General features: G+C 39.2%; 1 protein-coding gene across 7 annotated transcripts in view; it reads left to right on the top strand.

Moving 5' to 3' along the window:
* The window catches only part of Pde1c (phosphodiesterase 1C), a 429,787-nt gene that overhangs the window by 368,075 nt on the left and 43,097 nt on the right, over positions 1 to 18,615 (top strand). For all 7 annotated transcript variants that reach the window (XM_042273371.2, XM_076566854.1, XM_042273374.2 and 4 more), the window contains one exon: positions 3,116 to 3,193. In XM_042273371.2, the coding sequence (XP_042129305.1) occupies positions 3,116 to 3,193 (78 nt within the window). The remainder of the gene's footprint in view (positions 1 to 3,115; positions 3,194 to 18,615) is intronic.

Here is an 18,615-nt window from a genome sequence, read left to right as displayed (position 1 = left end):
TTTTAGTGTGTGGATCATACAAAACCAGGCAGTGAAGTCATGAGACCTAGATTTCCAGCCCTTGGTGTAGTTGTTGAGAGGAACCAATGAATCTAAACACCTACCACACACACACACACACACACACACACACACACACACACACACACACACTGTCAGCAGGTTGTCAACTCTACAAAGAGTTGGAGCAGGGGGAATATCAATTAATGTTTATTATTTGAGAACCTGAAAGGCGCAAATCAGGAGCCTGAATCTTGAATCAGGGGATCTTGATGTCATGACCATGTTGTAAAGTGGGTGGCAGTCTACCATTTTCCTTCCAATTTAAGTATGGAATGAGGAGTGGGAGAAAAATCAATTTAGAGCAATAATAAGAACGGCTGGGGTAGTTGGGGACTTGGCTGCAGCAGCCTAATTAAGATGATTTAGAGCTGCCCAGAAGGTGCCTTCATCTCGTTTATTGAAAATCAGTTCACATCTGCCACGATTTTATGTACAGCCCATGGGAAGTCATCTAATGGGTTCTGCTCTGAGAGTGTTAGCAAACAGACATGTGTCACTTTCTCAGAACACGTCTATGTGGACCACAAAGGTGTTTTCTAGGTTAGGGCTGAAGGATATTGGCTAGCGGTCCCCTTTGATGGTTAAAGGAGCCTCTAAACCTTGGTTTTCACCAAAGCAACTTCTCTGTGAGCCTCCTCAGCCCAGCTAAGAAGACAGGCTGTGTGTTGCTTGTCTGCCCCCTCCACACACTTCTGCTACAGAGAGAGCTCTGACTCAGAGCAACCTGACAGAGAAGTGAGGTACATGAAAGTTCACGTGGGGAAGATGGACTGTCGAAAACTGCCAGCGATTAATTTAACCACGGGACCTGAGGTGCTCATTCCATCTCTAATGTTCTTCCACACGGACAGCTGGATTGTTCCATAGGAATTACAAAGGAACTCTTTCTGGTTCACTGGTGGTTCAGAGGATACTAATCATGTCTCCCACCTAAGACAATCCTGAACAGACTCTAAATACCCTTCTTAATCCTTCCAGCCAATCTGTCCATCCCATTTCAGAATTAAGAATTAAAGCAAACCTTATGAGTTAGTTGATTTCTAAGGTAACTTCAGATTTGTCAAACTAACTGTATATTCTCTATAAAATATATCACAGCCAAAAAGAGCCTAAAATTATCCTACTATTACCATTTCTTCCTAGATCTATAAGCAAAAGGCCTTTAAAATGAAAAGAGTACTAGAGAGTCTGAAATCTGAAATGTGAGTGTCACAGGAAGATACAGGAGAGCTGGGCCTCTGGAATCAGACCCATCCATGTGGCCTGTTATTGCTTCACTGGGACTGATGAAACATGCCTGGGGCCAATTCCCTGCAAATCAGCTAGAGCACAGTTACTTTGTAGGAGCACCATTGGTCACTTGTTCAAAAACATTTTCAGACAGGTAGCTTCGAGCAGATCTATAGTGGCTGCCAGGTGTAGTTTGCCACCAGAGGAAGATGGAGATGTCATGCTAGGGTAGAAGGTAAGGTCAGAGTCGTCATGTCTGAAACATGTGCTGGTGGTAGGCACCTGGCCAACATTTGTTCTTTTGGCTACAGTGCTACCAAGGGATGTCTCCACGTGGAAAACATCCTCCAGTGCTAGGTGAGTTGATAGCTCCCTGACTTGCTGAAGGAGTCTGTGATGCATCCCTTCACTCTCCACTGTGGTTCCTTCCCACTGGGGTTGTTATAAGACTTCAATGCAGAGATTATGTGCAAAGCACTTGGCACACTGCAGCACACACTGAAAAAGGATAAAAATTCCTCACTTGTACATATCCTGCTACCTCAGCTCACTGCAAAACTTATTGCTAGGATCCCCTTGATTCTGTGACTATGTTGTATTTGAGTAATAAGGTATTCCTGGCTGTGTGCAGGTGAAAAAGAAAGGTGCCTTTGGTAAAACTGGTAAGAAAAATATCAAACACTTGGAAATCAGGCTGGTACAAAGCACCCCTCCTTCCTGTTGAATATTATTCCAGTCATGAAGCAGATCGCCAACAATGACATTCGCAACAAAGGGTAACTCCTTGTTGTATAGCAGGCCACATAGGAAATATTCAAAGGCTGTCTGTCTCTGCCACACCCATTCAACTATGTTCTTACAAAGTGAAACTACCACAGACAATATGTAGATATGGGTAAGTCATGTGACAAGTGCCAATAACATGTCATTGGCTCTAACAGGTGACTGACCAGATTGGTCCATAACCTGCTGACCCACAGTTTTGGGGAATACAAGGGTGTTTAAATTTGCTTTTTGGTACTTGATTCATATAATGATAAAGTTATTTGCTAGATAAGAGATTCTGACTTGTACTGAAGATTGCCTGGAGGTCATGCACATTATTTTTTTTTTTTTTTTTTTTTTTTTATTTTTCGAGACAGGGTTTCTCTGTGTAGCTTTGCGCCTTTCCTGGGACTCACTTGGTAGCCCAGGCTGGCCTCAAACTCACAGAGATCCGCCTGGCTCTGCCTCCCGAGTGCTGGGATTAAAGGCGTGCGCCACCACCGCCCGGCGAGAGTAGTATTTTTAACTTTGGAAAATGATATTTTGACAAGCTCATTAATTAGAATAACACTCTTAGCTGTCTTAGGATAGGGACCACTGCCTTTGAGCAGTACACCACAATTACATTTAGCACTTAAATGGCTCAGGTGCATCTGTCCACTGGCCTGTATGTAAAGTAGACATTATTATCCCCATTCTGCAGATAAGAAACTAAAACATAACTATTAGTTAACACAGTTAACTAGCTATTAATTAGTATAACTTACTTGTGTTCCAGCTTTTCCCTTACTTCACAGCCTAACAACACAACTGCATTGCCTTTCTTAGAAAAATAGCTTTCACTGAAGTACAACCCTGTTTGAGTGGATATTTTCGTTTTAATTTCTGACTGTAATCTGATTTCCAGAACCTATCACGTGGTTACAAACGACGCTGATACCAGGATGTGTGCTCCCTCACACCTCTGTGCTGCACTGTGTGTCCCATCCTGACAGGGTTGAAGCGTTTCTACCTCCTCAGCTGCACGCACTCAGTTTGTCACGCTTATTGTTTTCAGGTGACTTGAAAGACGGGAAAAGTAAGGCAGACAAGAAGGATCACTCCGGCACCGGAAATGATTCAAAGAAAACAGATGGTAAGAGTGTCATTGTCATCACCATTTCCATAGAGTGTGCAGCTACTGCGAACTTGTTAGCATTGTGCTAGGAGGGAAGCAGTGCTGTTAATGCGTCCTCACATTCCACCCTGAATGAGACCTCATTGCATTGAAAGAGCGCCATCCTCTCTCTGCAGTAAGTTACAAACCCCCACTGTGTCTTTTCTCTCCAGCATACTTTCTCATCACAAATGCTTCCTTTTCCACCTGACATTCTTTATTGCAAACTTCATATAAAACTTGATTCTAGACTTGCTGACTGCAGTTCAGTAGACTAACACACATTGCTAATATATGAGCTTGGAACCATTGATTGCACGACATAAATAGGATATGTTTAATGTTTTCAGTTTTCACATTTTTTTCTCTTGAATGAGTTATTACTTTTGGTAAAAAATAAACATGAGGATCTGTTCAGTGTTGGGTTGGGAATCAAAATACACTTTCTTAGACTCCAGTTTTCACTAGCATGAACAAGTATTGAAGACAGTGACAATGCAGGATCAAATGGCATGAACCTACAGTGTTATAAATGGGTCTGCAGTGCAGTGCACATCATGAATGAACTTGTAGTATAGAACAGCTTCATGAATGAATAAATGGGCCTACAATGTCATGAATAGACCTTAAGTGTTAGAAATGGGCCTGTTGTCCAAGGCATTTAATCAATGAGCCTGTGGTGTCATGAATAGACCTGTTATGTGATGTATTTTATGGGTCCACCTTTAACTTTACATTAACATCCAAAAGCTGGAAGTTGCAATTGCATTACCCTCTCAGCTTGGAATTCCTAGATGGTGCCATCTACCCTCACCTGTTATACAAATTTCATTGTTTCATTGTAACCCAGTCTTTTCCTGATCACCCCTTCATGCATGGGCATGATATTCAGATAAAGGGAGCTTCTAGGAAATGGTTTTTGTGAAGGGTGCCATATTTACTTTGCATTTTATCCCTCTTATGACATTCTGTTTAATGATAAGCTCTTTGTTGAATAGTTTGGATAGAATGTCTTAGAAGAACAAATGCTGGGTAAACAAATTAGGAATAAAAAGAAATTTAAGAGCAACAATTTAAATACATATTAAAAGGCATTAAGAATGGATTTGATCAAAACATATTGCATACTTAGATGAAATTCTCAAACAAGTAATAATACATTTTGAAAAAGAAATAAGAAGAAGTTCAAGGTCATCCTTGTGTTCAGGATGGTCCTGGGCCACATGAGACAAAGTTTCAAAAAATATGTGGAGGCTGGAGCAATGGGAGAGCAGTTAAGACCACTTGTTGCTCTTAAAGAGGACCAGGATTTGATTTCCAGTACCCACATGTTGGCGCACAACCATATACAATTCCAGTTCCAGGAACAAGACACCCTCTTCTGCCATCTCCAGGTACTGCATGGATGTGGCACATGCATATATTTGTAGGCAAAACAGCCATACACATAAAATAATAAAAGTAAAAGAATTAGGGGAAGGTGTCAGCCCCCTTGCTGTAGCCATGATGGCACCTGTCTTTGCTTTCATATGTAAAATTTGTTCTTAAACTGCTTTTTAAAAATGCAATCAGAAAACTCACTCCAGGTGTCTTATCATTTAATACCTAGGGAACTCACACCTGTAATTCCTCACCAGAAATTTCATGCAACCAGAAATCACTTGCCTAATGAGTGAACCCTCCTTGAATAATTATGACTAAGAGGTGAATTGTGCAGAAATAAATTGCAATTCAAAATGGTTACTTCTTAGCTATACTCTCTATGGGAAAAATTGCTCAAATACCAGAGGCTCTTTGTCAGGTATCATCAGACCAAGTCAAGGCAATTGACTCACCACAGAAATTCTCTGTGAAAGAACAATGCTTAAAGCCAGCACCCAGACACCTGCCCCATCCTGTATTTAACAACTGACCATGCTCCCTTATATGAGTTCCTACCGCATAAAAGCCTAAAATCAAATCAATCCCCTAATTTTTAATATGGAAGCTTGAACTTCATAGGTATCATCATCATCATCATCATCATCATTGCCATCATTATCACTGAAGAGCAAACCCAGGGGCTGTGCATGCTACCCAAGAGTTCTACAAATAAGCTGTCTCCCAAACCTCATTTAGTTGTTTTTAACTAACTGGCATGATGCCATTACAAGTGCATTGTGGGTTAAATTTGATCATCTTCATAAAGCCTTCTTATTTTAACTGTGCCCTTAAACTGAATTATTCCCAAATATTTAAAAGAATTAAATTGATTGGTTCAGCGATTAAAATAAGTTCTAGGATCTCTGGAACCAATAAGCAGAAAAGGTGATTGCTTTATGAACAGGATTCTTGCTCTGATGTTACAATGAACTGGTTGTAGTAAACAATGACAAGCCCTGCCCTCTGTCCCTGTCATCCACCTGTGACACCAACCTGCAACTGCCTCAAGAGGGATTCAGTATGCCATGTGCTTGTAGGCTTGTAGGAAAACAGGCTGAGTGTATTTCAAGTCCTATGTCACTGCTTTGGAATCAGCAAGACTAAAAGCATTAAGCTTTGGAGACTTGATGCTATTTTCATTTAAAATCATTACCAAGACTGAAACCATTTCTTGGTAGGATGAAGTGGAAAAAAAATTTGAGGATTTTCACTTCTGCTTTCCTTTTTGGTCACCAAAGCCCTCTATTGAAAGGAAATATATTGATCAGTACTTAGGTTGACTTATAATATGGAAATAACATTAGAAATATTTTTCTTTACTGGGTCTTATTGTATTTGATAACCAGGGGGAGCTGATTGAACTTCTCAGTGACCTTCCTTCCATCCTTACTTCTGAGGACCACTGGAGGCTGTAGCATGGAGTATCCTGGTATCTATTTCTACCTGCTAGAAAGAGGGAGCCTGGGGCATCTTATGTACCGAGTGTGCTGGCAATGAGGCTCCCCTGTAGCATCCTTTTGGTCTCCTTTTCAGACAGATGTGCTGCTGTCTTCTTTTAGTCATTTTTTATTGTTTTCCTGGTCCTTAATCTTGAGGAAACTTTGCTGTCTTTAAGGCAGATGTTCTCAAATCTGATTCTCTTAAGAATTTTTCTCCACCGTATTGTCACAAACTTTACATTCTGTAATTGTGTCTTCAGATCATATGATGTGTAAAATAAGTCAAAATGATAGAAGTCTGGAAACTCTTGCTGATAACCGACCTTTTTTCCCATACGCAAGTTGGCATTGCTGTAGCCAGGACATGGAATCCTTTCTAATTACTTTAAAATTAGCCCTTATTAGCTCCAGTGCTGAGCTTATTTTCAATACTCCGCACTATTGCACATTCCATAAAGATAAACATTCTGAGGTTATTTTCCACAAATAGCTAAGCCCCTCTCTCTCTCTCTCTCTCTCTCTCTCTCTCTCTCTCTCTCTCCATATATATATATATATATCTTTACAGGAGGGAAGCATACATCCTCCTCAGAGGCTAATACTATATCTTACTTTGCGAAAGTATTTTGTTGTAGCCTTTTATGTATTGGAAGAGAAAGTAGACATTTCTTTAATAACTGAATTGCCCTTAGCATGAGAATCCAGGATGGGTTGTTCTCCATGAATGCAGAGGGCCCAAACATCTGGAGTGCTCTGGGTCCCAATTAAGATAACTCATTGTGACAACACACGTTCTGATTAATATCCTATTCCCTTAGCCATTTGTCCGTGAAAGCTCCTTTGACCTCATTAAACAAACTGACAGTGAGTGAAGGCTGTGCTTCAGGATAAAGAAGCATGAAATGGTTGTTTTCTGAAAGCATTTTGAAATCTTGTTTTCTCAAGTACTTTAGCTCATGTCTAAACAAACTCCAATGTCCCTGCCGGTGAACGGAAGGGAGAGTTGTAATGTTATTTCGGGTGCTTGCCGTGCATCAGGACAGTGTTTCACTACTGAGACTCCGCTCAGCTGTGTTGCCTAAACATTTGTACTGGTATACATCACTGTTGCTTTCTAATTAATTTTGGAATCTATTCTGAACATTGACCAAACAATAAGAGTGTCTGTGAGCTCACTTATGCAGAAATCTGCTTTTGTTGTTTTGAGGATGGCTTTAGGGAAACCTATGGACCAATATGGATGTTAGTGGGCAGATGGAGACTTGGAAAACCTCTTTGCTTATTTTAGTGATGGACTTCTCTCTTAGGATTAGGGAAACACAGGGCCTGTGCTTACTCATGGCCTTAGCCCTGATGAGTCATGGTGAATCAGACCCATCAACTCTTTAAGAGCCAACACTCACCACAGATCGATGCATTGTGCATATAATTTTAGGCTGAATCAATGGTAGATTATGGAGCAGAAGGTGGTGTGTGGTACCCATTTATTTTCCTCTGTAGACTTTTGCTTTGGAAGTTTATAACCCTAGTGTTTATACACTGTATATATGTGTTGTAGGATCTAAGATTAGTGGGTTTAAAAAATTAAATTGTGTTACAGGAAGGAAAATATCTAGCACCCATTCATGCTTTTGGCCCAGCTGCTTAGAACCCAGTCCCTTATCAAATAACCACACAGTTAAAACATCAAACAAAAGCTTAGTGCATGTTCTTTGTTAAAGGTAAAATTAAATCTTTTCAACAAGTTTATCTTACACTTATCGATATATAAACTTTCATTGTTTCATTTTTTCTTCTTGGAATTTCATTACACTCTTGATATATCATTATATTTGTTTAGGCACCTGACTTGACAGAGAAAATAAAAATAAAAATTTTTTTTTACACTTTTAATTAAAATGTAATCGTATCGACACTTCCCTGTCTAGGTCCTCTCTCTACGTCCTCCCATGTCACCTCCCTTCAACTTTTGTCATGTCCCCATCCCACTCTCAAATTGATAGCCTGTTTTTCTTTGATTATTAGTGTTGCATGTATATTATATAAGTGTGTGTATACATATGTACAAATATGTAAGTACAACCTGCTACTTCAATTTTTGTTGTTTGTATGCACATCGTTTCAGGGCTGACAATATTGCATGAGGCTGAGAACTCATCCATGGGAGAGGCCAGTTCTCCATCTCTCAGCAGTCATTAATTGCCTGAATTTTTTTGTCTAGGAATGGGGCCACATGAGCTTGGAGCCTTTTTGCGTTGGCATATCCATGGATATTATGATTATTCAGGTCTTGTTTATGTACCCATTTCTAATAGAGGTGATCACACTGCAGACTTCCTGGGATTCCAACACTTACTACAACTTTTCTTACTTTTTCCGTGATGTTCCCTGAGCCATAGATGCAGGAACTGTGTTGCAGATTTATCTGTTGGGGCTGGGTATCCCACAAACAATTGATCTTTGCATTGTTACAGTTGTGGTTTTCTGTGGATAGTCTTTATTTTCTGTAAAGAGAAGCTGCTTTGACGAGTGCCAATAGTGACACTTACCTGTGGGTATAAAAATAAGATGTAGAATGTTGTCAAGGAATTATGCTGATGTACCAAGTGGCAAATAGTACATTCTCTTATAAGATCCATGATCTAACTAGCCCCAGGGAGTTGGCTAGATATCTATGAACAGGTATGATTTCCCTCTTGTTAAGTAGACCTCAAATCCACTGTTGGTTATCATGAATATGTGAGTGCCACTATTGTGCCTTTAGGAATATCTTGCCATGGTGTTCATTGTTGTGGTTCATAGGTGTCATAATCTGGGAAGGACTGTTTAATTACTTCCATCCCTTTGCATCTTCATAGTACTTTCTGGTAGTATGGAAGCTAGACTACAGGAAGTAGGCTTTCAGGTTAGATCCAGCTTGAATAATCTAAGTCCTGTGTCCTAAGTGAGTGCTGTCTTCAGCGGTAGGTACTTATATTCAACCTGTAAGAGGCATCCAAGAGAAACAGCAATAACCTATAGTTTGGGGAGTCGTCTGGACTATCCTGACCAGGAGGTCCTTGTGGCTGGTATTGGTATTTTGAATAGTCTGTAGTTCTTACAGGGAACATTGTCGGCCCAAGTGGCATAACTTTGTGTGTGTATGTGTGTGGGGGGGGGTAGAAAATGATTCCTTGAGGCTTTATCAAGCAACCTTGGTGCTGTTTGTTCCTCCTTCTCTTTCTGTATTTACCTTCCTCCTAGTTAGGGCCTCCTCCTCCTATTTCTATTTCCCCTTTAATATCTGTATCTTGCTATTCCCCTTCCAAGCATCCCCATGGTCCCTTTTACTTTCCTGGCTCTGTAGCAACTCCATATTATACACTTTCATCTGAAGATTTGGAACTAGGTATCACAGATGAGAGAGAATATGCTATGTTTGTCTTTCTGGGTCTGGGTTACCTCATCCAATATAAACATTTCTAGGTCCATCTATTTAACTTCAAATTTTGTGATTTTATTTTTCTTCACAGCTGAATAGTATTCCCCAAATGTATAGATACTGCATTTTGTTATACATTCATTGGGGGACATTTAAGTTGTTTTCATTTCCTAGCTATTGTAAATAGGGTATTTATGAACATTGTTGAACAAGTATCTGTGGAGTAAGATGTTGACTCTTTTGGGTATCTGCCAAAGACAGCTGTAGCTGGATCATATCATAGGTTTATTTTTAGTTTTTTTTTTTTGACCATTCTCTATACCAATTTCCAGAGTGGCTACACCAATTCACATTCTGACAAACAGTGAATAAATAGTCTTTTCCCCTCACAGCCTCACTAGCATTTGGTGTCGATTGTTTTGTTCATCTTATCCATCCTGACTGGGGTGAGATGAAATCTCAGAGTTGTTTTAATTTGCATCTCCCTCATTGCTAAGGATGATGAACTTTTTTTTTTAAAGGTATTTTGTAGACATTTTTCTTTCTTCTACTGAGAATTTTCTGTTTAGATCCAGTGGTAGTTTGAATGTAATTGGCCCCCATAAGCTCATAGCTAGTGACACTATTAGGAGGTGTGGCCTTGTTAAAGTAAGTGTGGCCTTATTGGAGGAAGTATGTCACTGTGGGGATGGGCTTTCAGGTCTCCTATGCTCAAAATATGCCTGGTTCAGTTCACTTCCTGTTGCCTTTGGATCAAGATGTAGAATTCTCATTTCCTTCTCTAGCAGCATGTCTGCCTGCGTGTTGCCATGTCCCACCATGATGATAATGGATTAAACTTCTGCCAACCCAATCAAATGTTTTTCTTTATAAGAGCTGCTATGGTCATGGTGTTTCTTTACAGCAATAGAGACCCTAAGACATTCCCTAACCCATTTTGTAATTGGGTCATTTGTTTCCTGAAATCTTTGTTTTTTAAGTTCTTAGTATATTCTGAATATTAATCCTTTATCAGATATGTAGCTGATAAGAGTTCTCTTCCATTCTGTGGGTTTCTTCTTTATTTGATTGATTGCTTCTTTAGCTGTATAAAAGCTTTTTAGTTTTACAAGTTCCTATTTGTTAATTGTTGGCCTTAATCTCTGAAGAAATGGAGTCCTATTCAGAAAATCCCTTCTTATACCTATATCTTGCCTATCTTTTCTTCTAGCGGTTTTAGCATTTCAGGTTTCAAATTGAGGTCTTTGACCCATTTGGAGATAATTTTTGTGCAGGGTGGTAAGTATGGAACTAAATTCATTCTTCAGTGTGTGAACATCCAATTATCCTAGCATCATTTGTTGATTATGCTTTTTATAAATATCAGATGGCTGGAGTTTCATGCACTCATGTTAGGGTTTTCTATTTTGTTCCATTGGTCTACACGTCTGTTTTTGTGGCAGTACCATATTGGTTTTATTACTATAGCTCTTAAAGTTTATCTCAAGATATTTTATTGCATTTGATGCTAACCTAACTTGTTGATTATTTCTAGAAGCTTCCTAGTGGAATTTCTTGGATCTTTTATATATAATGTCATGCCATATGCAAATAGGTATAATTTAACTTATTTTCCTGTCTGTATCCTTTAATTCCCTTCTATTTCCATATTTCTCTGGCTAGTCTTTCTGGCACTATATTGAAAAAAAAAGTGGAGATTGTAGCATGAATCTTAAAGGTTCTTACTAATAAAATCAAACCCGAGGCCAGTTATTGGTGAATACTGGAAGGTCAGAGAGACAGAACAAGCCACAGCTATCACACCTCACCAGTTCCTCAGCTGGTCCTGTTTCCTCAGACTGGAAGCCTCTGAGTCCTCATCCAGAATGAATCCCAGCTGAACTGTGCTGCTTCAAAGCCTGAAAGCTTAACCAGCTGAATGCTTAACCAGCCACATGCTTAACCAGTCAAATGCTTCTAGTTTCTGGTCCTCACACCTTATATACCTTTCTGCTTTCTACCATCACTCCCTAGGATTAAAGGTTCGCTTTCTGGGATTAAAGGCATGAGTCACCATGCCTGGCTGTTTCCAATGTGGCCTTGAACTCACAGAGATCCCAAATGGATTTCTGCCTCTGGAATGCTAGGATTAAAGGCGTGTGCTATTACTGCCTAACTAGTGGCTTTTCTGTTCTCTGACCCCAGATAAGTTTATTAAGGTACACAATATTTTGGGGAACACAATACCGCCACAGGAGATAGTGGGCAGCCCTGTCCCATTCATGATTTTAATGAGATTGTTTCAAGTTTTTCTCCATTTATGATTTTTGGCTGTGTGCTTATCATATGTAGCATTTATTATGTTGAAGTATGTTCCCTCCAGGTCTACTCACCCTAGATCTTTTATCATTAAAGGATGTTGGATTTTGTCAAAGGCTTTTCCTGAATCTATTGAGATAACCATGTGGTTTTTATCTTTAAGCCCATTTATGTGATTGTTATATTTATTGGCTTGTATGTGGTGAACCATCCATACATTTCTGGGATAAAGCCAGCCTGATCATAGTAGATGATCTTCTTGATATGTGCCTGCATTCAGTTTGTTAGTATTTTATTGAGGATTTTTGCATCTCTGTTCATCAGGCATATTTGTCTGTAGTCTTGCTTGCTTGCTTGTTTGTTTATTTGTTCGTTTGTTTGTAATTGTCTTTACCTCTCTGGGTATTAGAGTAATACTGGCTTCATAGGATGAATTTTGGATTGTTCCCTTGTTTATAGTTTTTGAATTTAAGAAGTATCATTTGTAGTTCTTTGAAAATCTGGTAGAGCTCTGTTGGGTGAATTCATCTGCATGTGAGCTTTTTTAGCTGGAAGGCTTTTATTACTTTCTAGTCTCATCCTTTGCTATGGAACTGTTTAGGTTGTTGTTATCTTCTTGGTTTAACTTTGGTAGCTTGGAGAAATCAAGAGATCATCTATCTCTTAGATTTTCTAACTTACTGGAGCAAAAGTTTTAATAATATTCTTTCTTTGGTGTCTGTTGTAATGTTTCCCTGTTCAGTTTTGATTCTGTGAATTTGGGTACTCTGTTTCTTTTGGTTAGTTGGGCCAACAGTTTGCTGTTATCTTCTCAAAGAACCATTTCTTACATTCAGTGATTCTTTGCATGTGTTCTTTGTTTCTATTTTATTAATTTCTACTTTGACTTTTATTATTCCCTTCAATGTACTGAGTTTGAACTTGGTTAGTTCTTTTCCTTTGCCAAATTCTTGTGTTACACCATTAACTCATTTACTTGTGCTCTTTCTGATATTTTAATGTAGGCACTCAGGGCTATAAATTTCTCTTGTAGAGATGCTTTCAATCTGTTCCTGGAGTTTTATTGTTTTGTGTTTTCATTTTAATTTAATTGCAAAAATATTTTGACTTACTTCTTCTTTAACCTAGTCATCACTTGGTAATGAGTTGTTTAATCTCCATGAGTCTATACACTTACTAGAGTTTTGTTTGCTGTTGGTTTTAAGTTTTATTGCATAATGATTGGCTAGAATACCTGGAATCATTTCAATTTGTCTGCATCTATTAAAGTTTATTTTGTGTCAGAGTGTGGTCTATATTAAAGAAGCTTCCATGTGCTGCTGAATAGAATGCATATTCTTTAGTGTTTGGATAGAATAGTCTCTAGATATCTTTTAGGTCCATTTGATGTAAAAAGTCATATAATTCTGAGGGTTCTCTTTTTTTTTGTTCTATATGTATTGGAGATGGTGGAATGTTGAAGTCACTTAATATTATTGAGTTTGTGTTGTCTTTGTTTCCATTAGTATGCTTTTTATGAAACTGAATGTTCCAGAGTATGATACATATGTATAATATTATAATTTTTTTGATTAACCAATCCCTTCACTGGAATGAAGTGTCCTTCTTTGTCTCTTCTGATTAGTTTTAGTTTGAAGACTATTTTGCCAGATATTAGGATGACATGCCTGTTTGCTTCCTGATCCCATTTGTTTGGGATATTTTATTCTATGCTTTCACTTTAATATTGTGCCTGTCTTTAAAGCTAAGACGGACTCCTACAAACAACAGAAAGGTGTATTTTACTTCTTAACCCATTCAGTTACTTTTGATTGGAGAGCTGTGGCTGTTAATCTGAGGTTTTATTGAAGATATATGTTGGTACTAGTTTTCTTTTCTCTGAGTTCTCAAGTTATGCTTTGTGTTTCATTAATTATAGCTCTGTTTGTTTTTGTTGTAGAATTTCTGGGCTGTGATCCTTCCTCTCTTCAGTTCAGAGTATTGCTTCCAGTATTCTAGTTAATATTTTCCTTTGGTTGGATATGTTTTTTTAGGCTGTGGAAAGTTTTTATTTCTTCTTCAACTGTGGCAGATAGTTTTTCCAGATACAGTAGTTTAGGTTGAGAGTCCAAGTCTTGTAGAACAAGAAGTTCATTGCTCCAGGCTCTTCTGGCTTTCAAAGTCTCCACTGAGAAATCAGCCACGATTCTGGTAGGCTTTCCCTGAGATGTGACTTGTGTTTTTTTTTCTTGTGCAGCATCCAATACTTTCTCTTTGTTCTGTATATTTAGTTTTTTTTTTTTTAACTAGGATATGAGAGTTTCTTTTCTAGTGTTCTCTAGTCAGGATTCTGTGTGCTTCTTCTGTCTGTATTGGTATAGAATTCTTTACTCTGGGAAGTTTCTTCTTAAAGATCTGGTCTATGACATTGTCTTGGGATTCTTCTCCCTCATCTATGCCTATAATTTGAAGATTTGGTCTTCATGGACCACATTTCCCACAGGTTCCTTTCCTGTGCTTTCTAATTTTCATTCGTATTCTTCACTGACTTGGTCTAGGTCTTCTGCTCTGCCTTTGCGTCTGATATTCTATCTTCTTCCCAATTCAATCTACTTGTAAGACTTCACTGAGGCTGGAGGAAGCAACTTATCGGGCAGAGGTGGCTGGTGAAAAAAGAGGGTTCCTAAGCTGTAGGTTCCAATCTGAACTTCTGCATCTGTAGGTGGCAGTGAGCAGGAGTGGGAAGATAAAATATTAATGGAAAAGCGATTTTTCTTTTTTTAAAATTAATATTGGTATCCAGAACATGTAAGAATAAAATAGTAATAACAATTACATATTCATTTGTCCCCCCCCCCAAAAGTACATTTTGTCAGATTCTGCGCAAACAATTAGAGAAACGAAAGTAACAGTGCATCTTCCCAGAGAAACTCGACTGATTTTATTAAATCCTTTAGAACAATAGCCTCTTTTGAAACAACATATACTGACCCAGGCTGTCTACATTTTTAATGCCATGTCTTGACTAGATACCCACATTCTCAAGACCTGTGTCAAATAACCAAGCCCAGTATTTATCTTGGAGCTCTCATAGGAAGGGAGTCCCTGATATCCCAGTGAGGGCACATGTGTTTCTAAACATTAGATTGCTACAATATATGATATTTTTTATTCTGTACTTTGGAACTATCAGGAGAGCATCAGATTCATTATCTTATTCTTCTACCCATGCTGAAGCATCCAGTGATTTCCTGAACTAGTAAGTCTGAGGAAATCATGGAGGGCAGTCAGGCTGTTTCAGGTCAGGATTCTGTGTCTCCCAGACTTGTTTAGGAGGACTTTCTTAGTCTTTGTGGTTCTAGCTTCTTCTTGGCTTCTTAAATCCAAAGACAGCACAAGCTATCTTGTGCAGAGATTGTGCCTTACCCACACTAGTATGGATGCAGGACACTGCAGGGCTTACTGGCTTGGCAGGGGTGCCTGAGGCCCTGGCAATTGGAAAGGTGGCATTTTCCTTAAAACAGAGAGTGAAAGCAGAGAGACACATGGAATCCTATGGGAAAGAACATGCTCCACAGAGGAGGAGTGAACACAGCGAAGGGAAAGGAAAGAGGAGCACCACCACTATTTTCAGTGGCGTGACATGGGTTAAAAAGAAAGATGAAGTGAGGGCAAGCGTGAGACCCAAGAGCCTGCCATGAGTATGAACTACAGCATCTTACTGTGTTTGGGGTCAGATGGGGGCATCCTGCGGGACAATGGCATAGGCCAGCCTTTTAGGGGTTCTAGTCCCACATTCATCTATCATCTATCTATCTGTCTGTGTCTTTCTCTATCATCTATTGATCCATCCATCCATTTGTCTGACTAGCTCTGCTAGGATATGTGATCAGAGCATTTTGTTTGAACGGTGGTATGACGCTGATAGTGGATGCACTTGAATTAACTTAGAATAATTCTTCTACAATCTTAGCTCTTATTAGGGGTGTAAGAGAAAATGTACACATTGAAAATAACCCTTTAAAACAGCTGCCATAGTCTGAGACCAGAACAGTGAAATCTACACCTGGATAGAATCTAATAAATATCTCTTAGTTACTTTATAAGAAAATTTATTAATTTTCTTATTATTAAAATATAAAACAGATGCTTATTAATATCTCAGAAAAATTCTATTTGACAATTAAAATTAGGTTTTGTTTTGCAGTTTATCCTCTCTATTTTTTTTCCTATTTAACGTTTTGCAGATTTTTGAGTCATTCGCTATATAGCTTTGATATTTTTGTTGATTCCATATGAAGGCAGCCATGGTATTTTTCTACTTGAAAATCTGGACTTGGGCACTGTTCTGTCCTCAGGCAAGCTGGTTTACTTCTTTGAATCTGAGAAGTGGTTGAATCAGGCCATTAAAAAAAAAGAATCCAAACCCAAGAAAAATGAACAAGAAGTATGTTTGTAATGAGTTATTCTTAGAGTCATGCCAGGGCCAGACTCTTATGGTATCTGCCTTTTTGAGGCTGATGACCTGAACAATATGAATGACAAACACATTTTAGAAGCTATATCATACACACTTGAGCTTTTACCATTTCTTAAAAGCATGACCTTTAATCTAGATGGCTGTAAGAGCCACTGAGTACCTCTTGCCTGCAGGATGGTATGGGAAAGGCAGAGTAAGCAAGGATACTCTGTTTTAAAACCATCTCCAATTTCTGTAAGTGAAGTTTCTGAGATATCATTATCTACCGCCATGAAGCAAATAATGCTTATGTAGATTCTTGTGTGGCATGTTTTGCTTCATTTTGCTAGATTCAAATCTAGCCAAGCTCCCCCTTGTCAGATGGAAAAAGCCTTAGCTCAAGGAGCAGGTAGGGAAGACTTGCCTAAATATTTTCTCTAATCATCCTTAATGGGCCTAATTTCCATGTTAGTTTATGAATTATTCCTTTCAAAGCAAGTGAATTTAACAACATTTTTGTGGTCTTCAGAGTCAACTATGGATTTAGAATCAATGAAATTTAAAGCCACGATCATAAATACAATGCAGTATAGCAGCCTCTCTTATAATTTGTCTTCAGGGTCTTCATCTTCACACACTCTCTAGTCTTGCTGACGTTTGCTCAATTTCAGTTTAAGCTGAAAACCAATACTCAAATCTAAAATGCATAAACACACACAGGAAGTAGAGTGAGGAGAGGCTCCGGTGTGATTGACAAAGCAGGGCAAGAATGGCAGTGTGGCAGCTGTCCCTTTTCCAGAGATTAGTTGAACAGACAGTCATCCAAATGAGACTTCTATATAGTGAATATACAATTTTGCTATACCACATCATGTTTTGTATATCACGCAGTAAAGGACAAAAGGGTGGGCAGAAATAGTTTTTAATCATTCCACCTTTTCCATATAATCCACCTTACACTTATTGAGTTCACTTCCTTTCAACTAAGAAGTTACTTACTGACTATGTGCTATGTTCCAAGCATTACTCCACACTCAAGAAATGTTAAAAATATAGACAGTTTCCTCCTCTCAAAGAGTCAGGTTTGTCAGAGAACACCATCCTCTCTGAGTAGCTATAGAAATGGACATCATATGGTACAGCACCTTAAACAGAAGTTACCCTAAGCAAGCATGTGTTTGCAGAGGCTGGGATGATGGCCAGGGGTCTGTAACCTCTTGGTCTTTTGCTGTTGATTTCATAGAATGATAACGAACTCACACATAGATTAAACACACAAACTTTCTTTACTGTATGTTGGCCGAAAAGTAGAGGAAGCTGGAGGTCCAAAGCCAGAGGGAACATTCATTCCTCTGTCTTACATTTAAGCAATGATTAGAAAGATGGGAAGGTCTTCTCCTACTGGCCTTTAAATTCCTCCAAGACTCTGAATTCCATCTCTGGAACAAGTCTGGATAGTAGACCACTGATAATAACCCAGGCTACCCAGGATAGCAGGAAGCTGTCACAGTCCTTGTTGCTAACCAGGTTTAATGATGATGCTTTCAAGCAAATTTCAGCCAGCTTCCTTTGAACCAACATGTCTTATTTAAACAAAACAAAACAAAACAAAACAACAACATACCCTCTAGTTCAACCTTATGCCATCTATCGTAACAAAACTGGATTTTGCAGGCGAGGGCCCAGGGATACATGTGAATGTCCTGAGTGCAATGAAGGCCATCTACAAGGAGTCTCTTTATGTCTAACCTTAAGCTGATAATGGCAGGGCCTGAGCGCTAAGAACAGAGATCCAGCTCTCAATTCCCTTGTGGACCGTACTGTATCAGCCAAGGGAAAATTCTGTTCCTCAGTGTGAGCCATTGTCCTGCCTCCTTCCCTTCCTGCCAAGTCTTCAGTGCTACCAATATAGGAGAGCAAGCGACTGGCCCAAGATTTTCTTTCTTCTATTATTTCTCCCAAATGGGTGCAGTTGCTAATGGAGGGTAAACATAGCAAACACCAAGCCCCAAATAGAGAGGAGCAGCGGGAGGTCTGGATCAATGGCCCCTGGAAAACTGAGAATTGGCTGTAATTACTATAGACAGAAGGGGCTCTCCTACCTCCTAACTAGTTTTCTGCCTAATTTTGGCTAAGTCTTATTTAGGAGAGGATTCTTAGAGTTGAAGGGGAAGCTTACCTTGTCCTGAGATGCCTCCAAAGCCTTCTGTCCATGAGGCTGTTACCCTTCCTGAAGACCAGAACTCTGTACTGTCATTCCTTTGGGGCTCTGCACAGAAGGGAGCTTTTCACGCAGGGAAGGATGAAACACCATTGCCGGCCAGCCTTGCAGGCTATAGTATTGCTCTAAATTCCCCCCCAGACCCATGAGGTTACATGGGAT

This window comes from Peromyscus maniculatus, chromosome 3 (assembly GCF_049852395.1).
Source record: "Peromyscus maniculatus bairdii isolate BWxNUB_F1_BW_parent chromosome 3, HU_Pman_BW_mat_3.1, whole genome shotgun sequence".
Taxonomy (NCBI): Eukaryota; Metazoa; Chordata; class Mammalia; order Rodentia; family Cricetidae; genus Peromyscus; species Peromyscus maniculatus.
The sequence above is the reverse complement of the archived record's forward strand: the minus strand, read 5'-3'. Positions and strand labels throughout refer to the sequence as shown.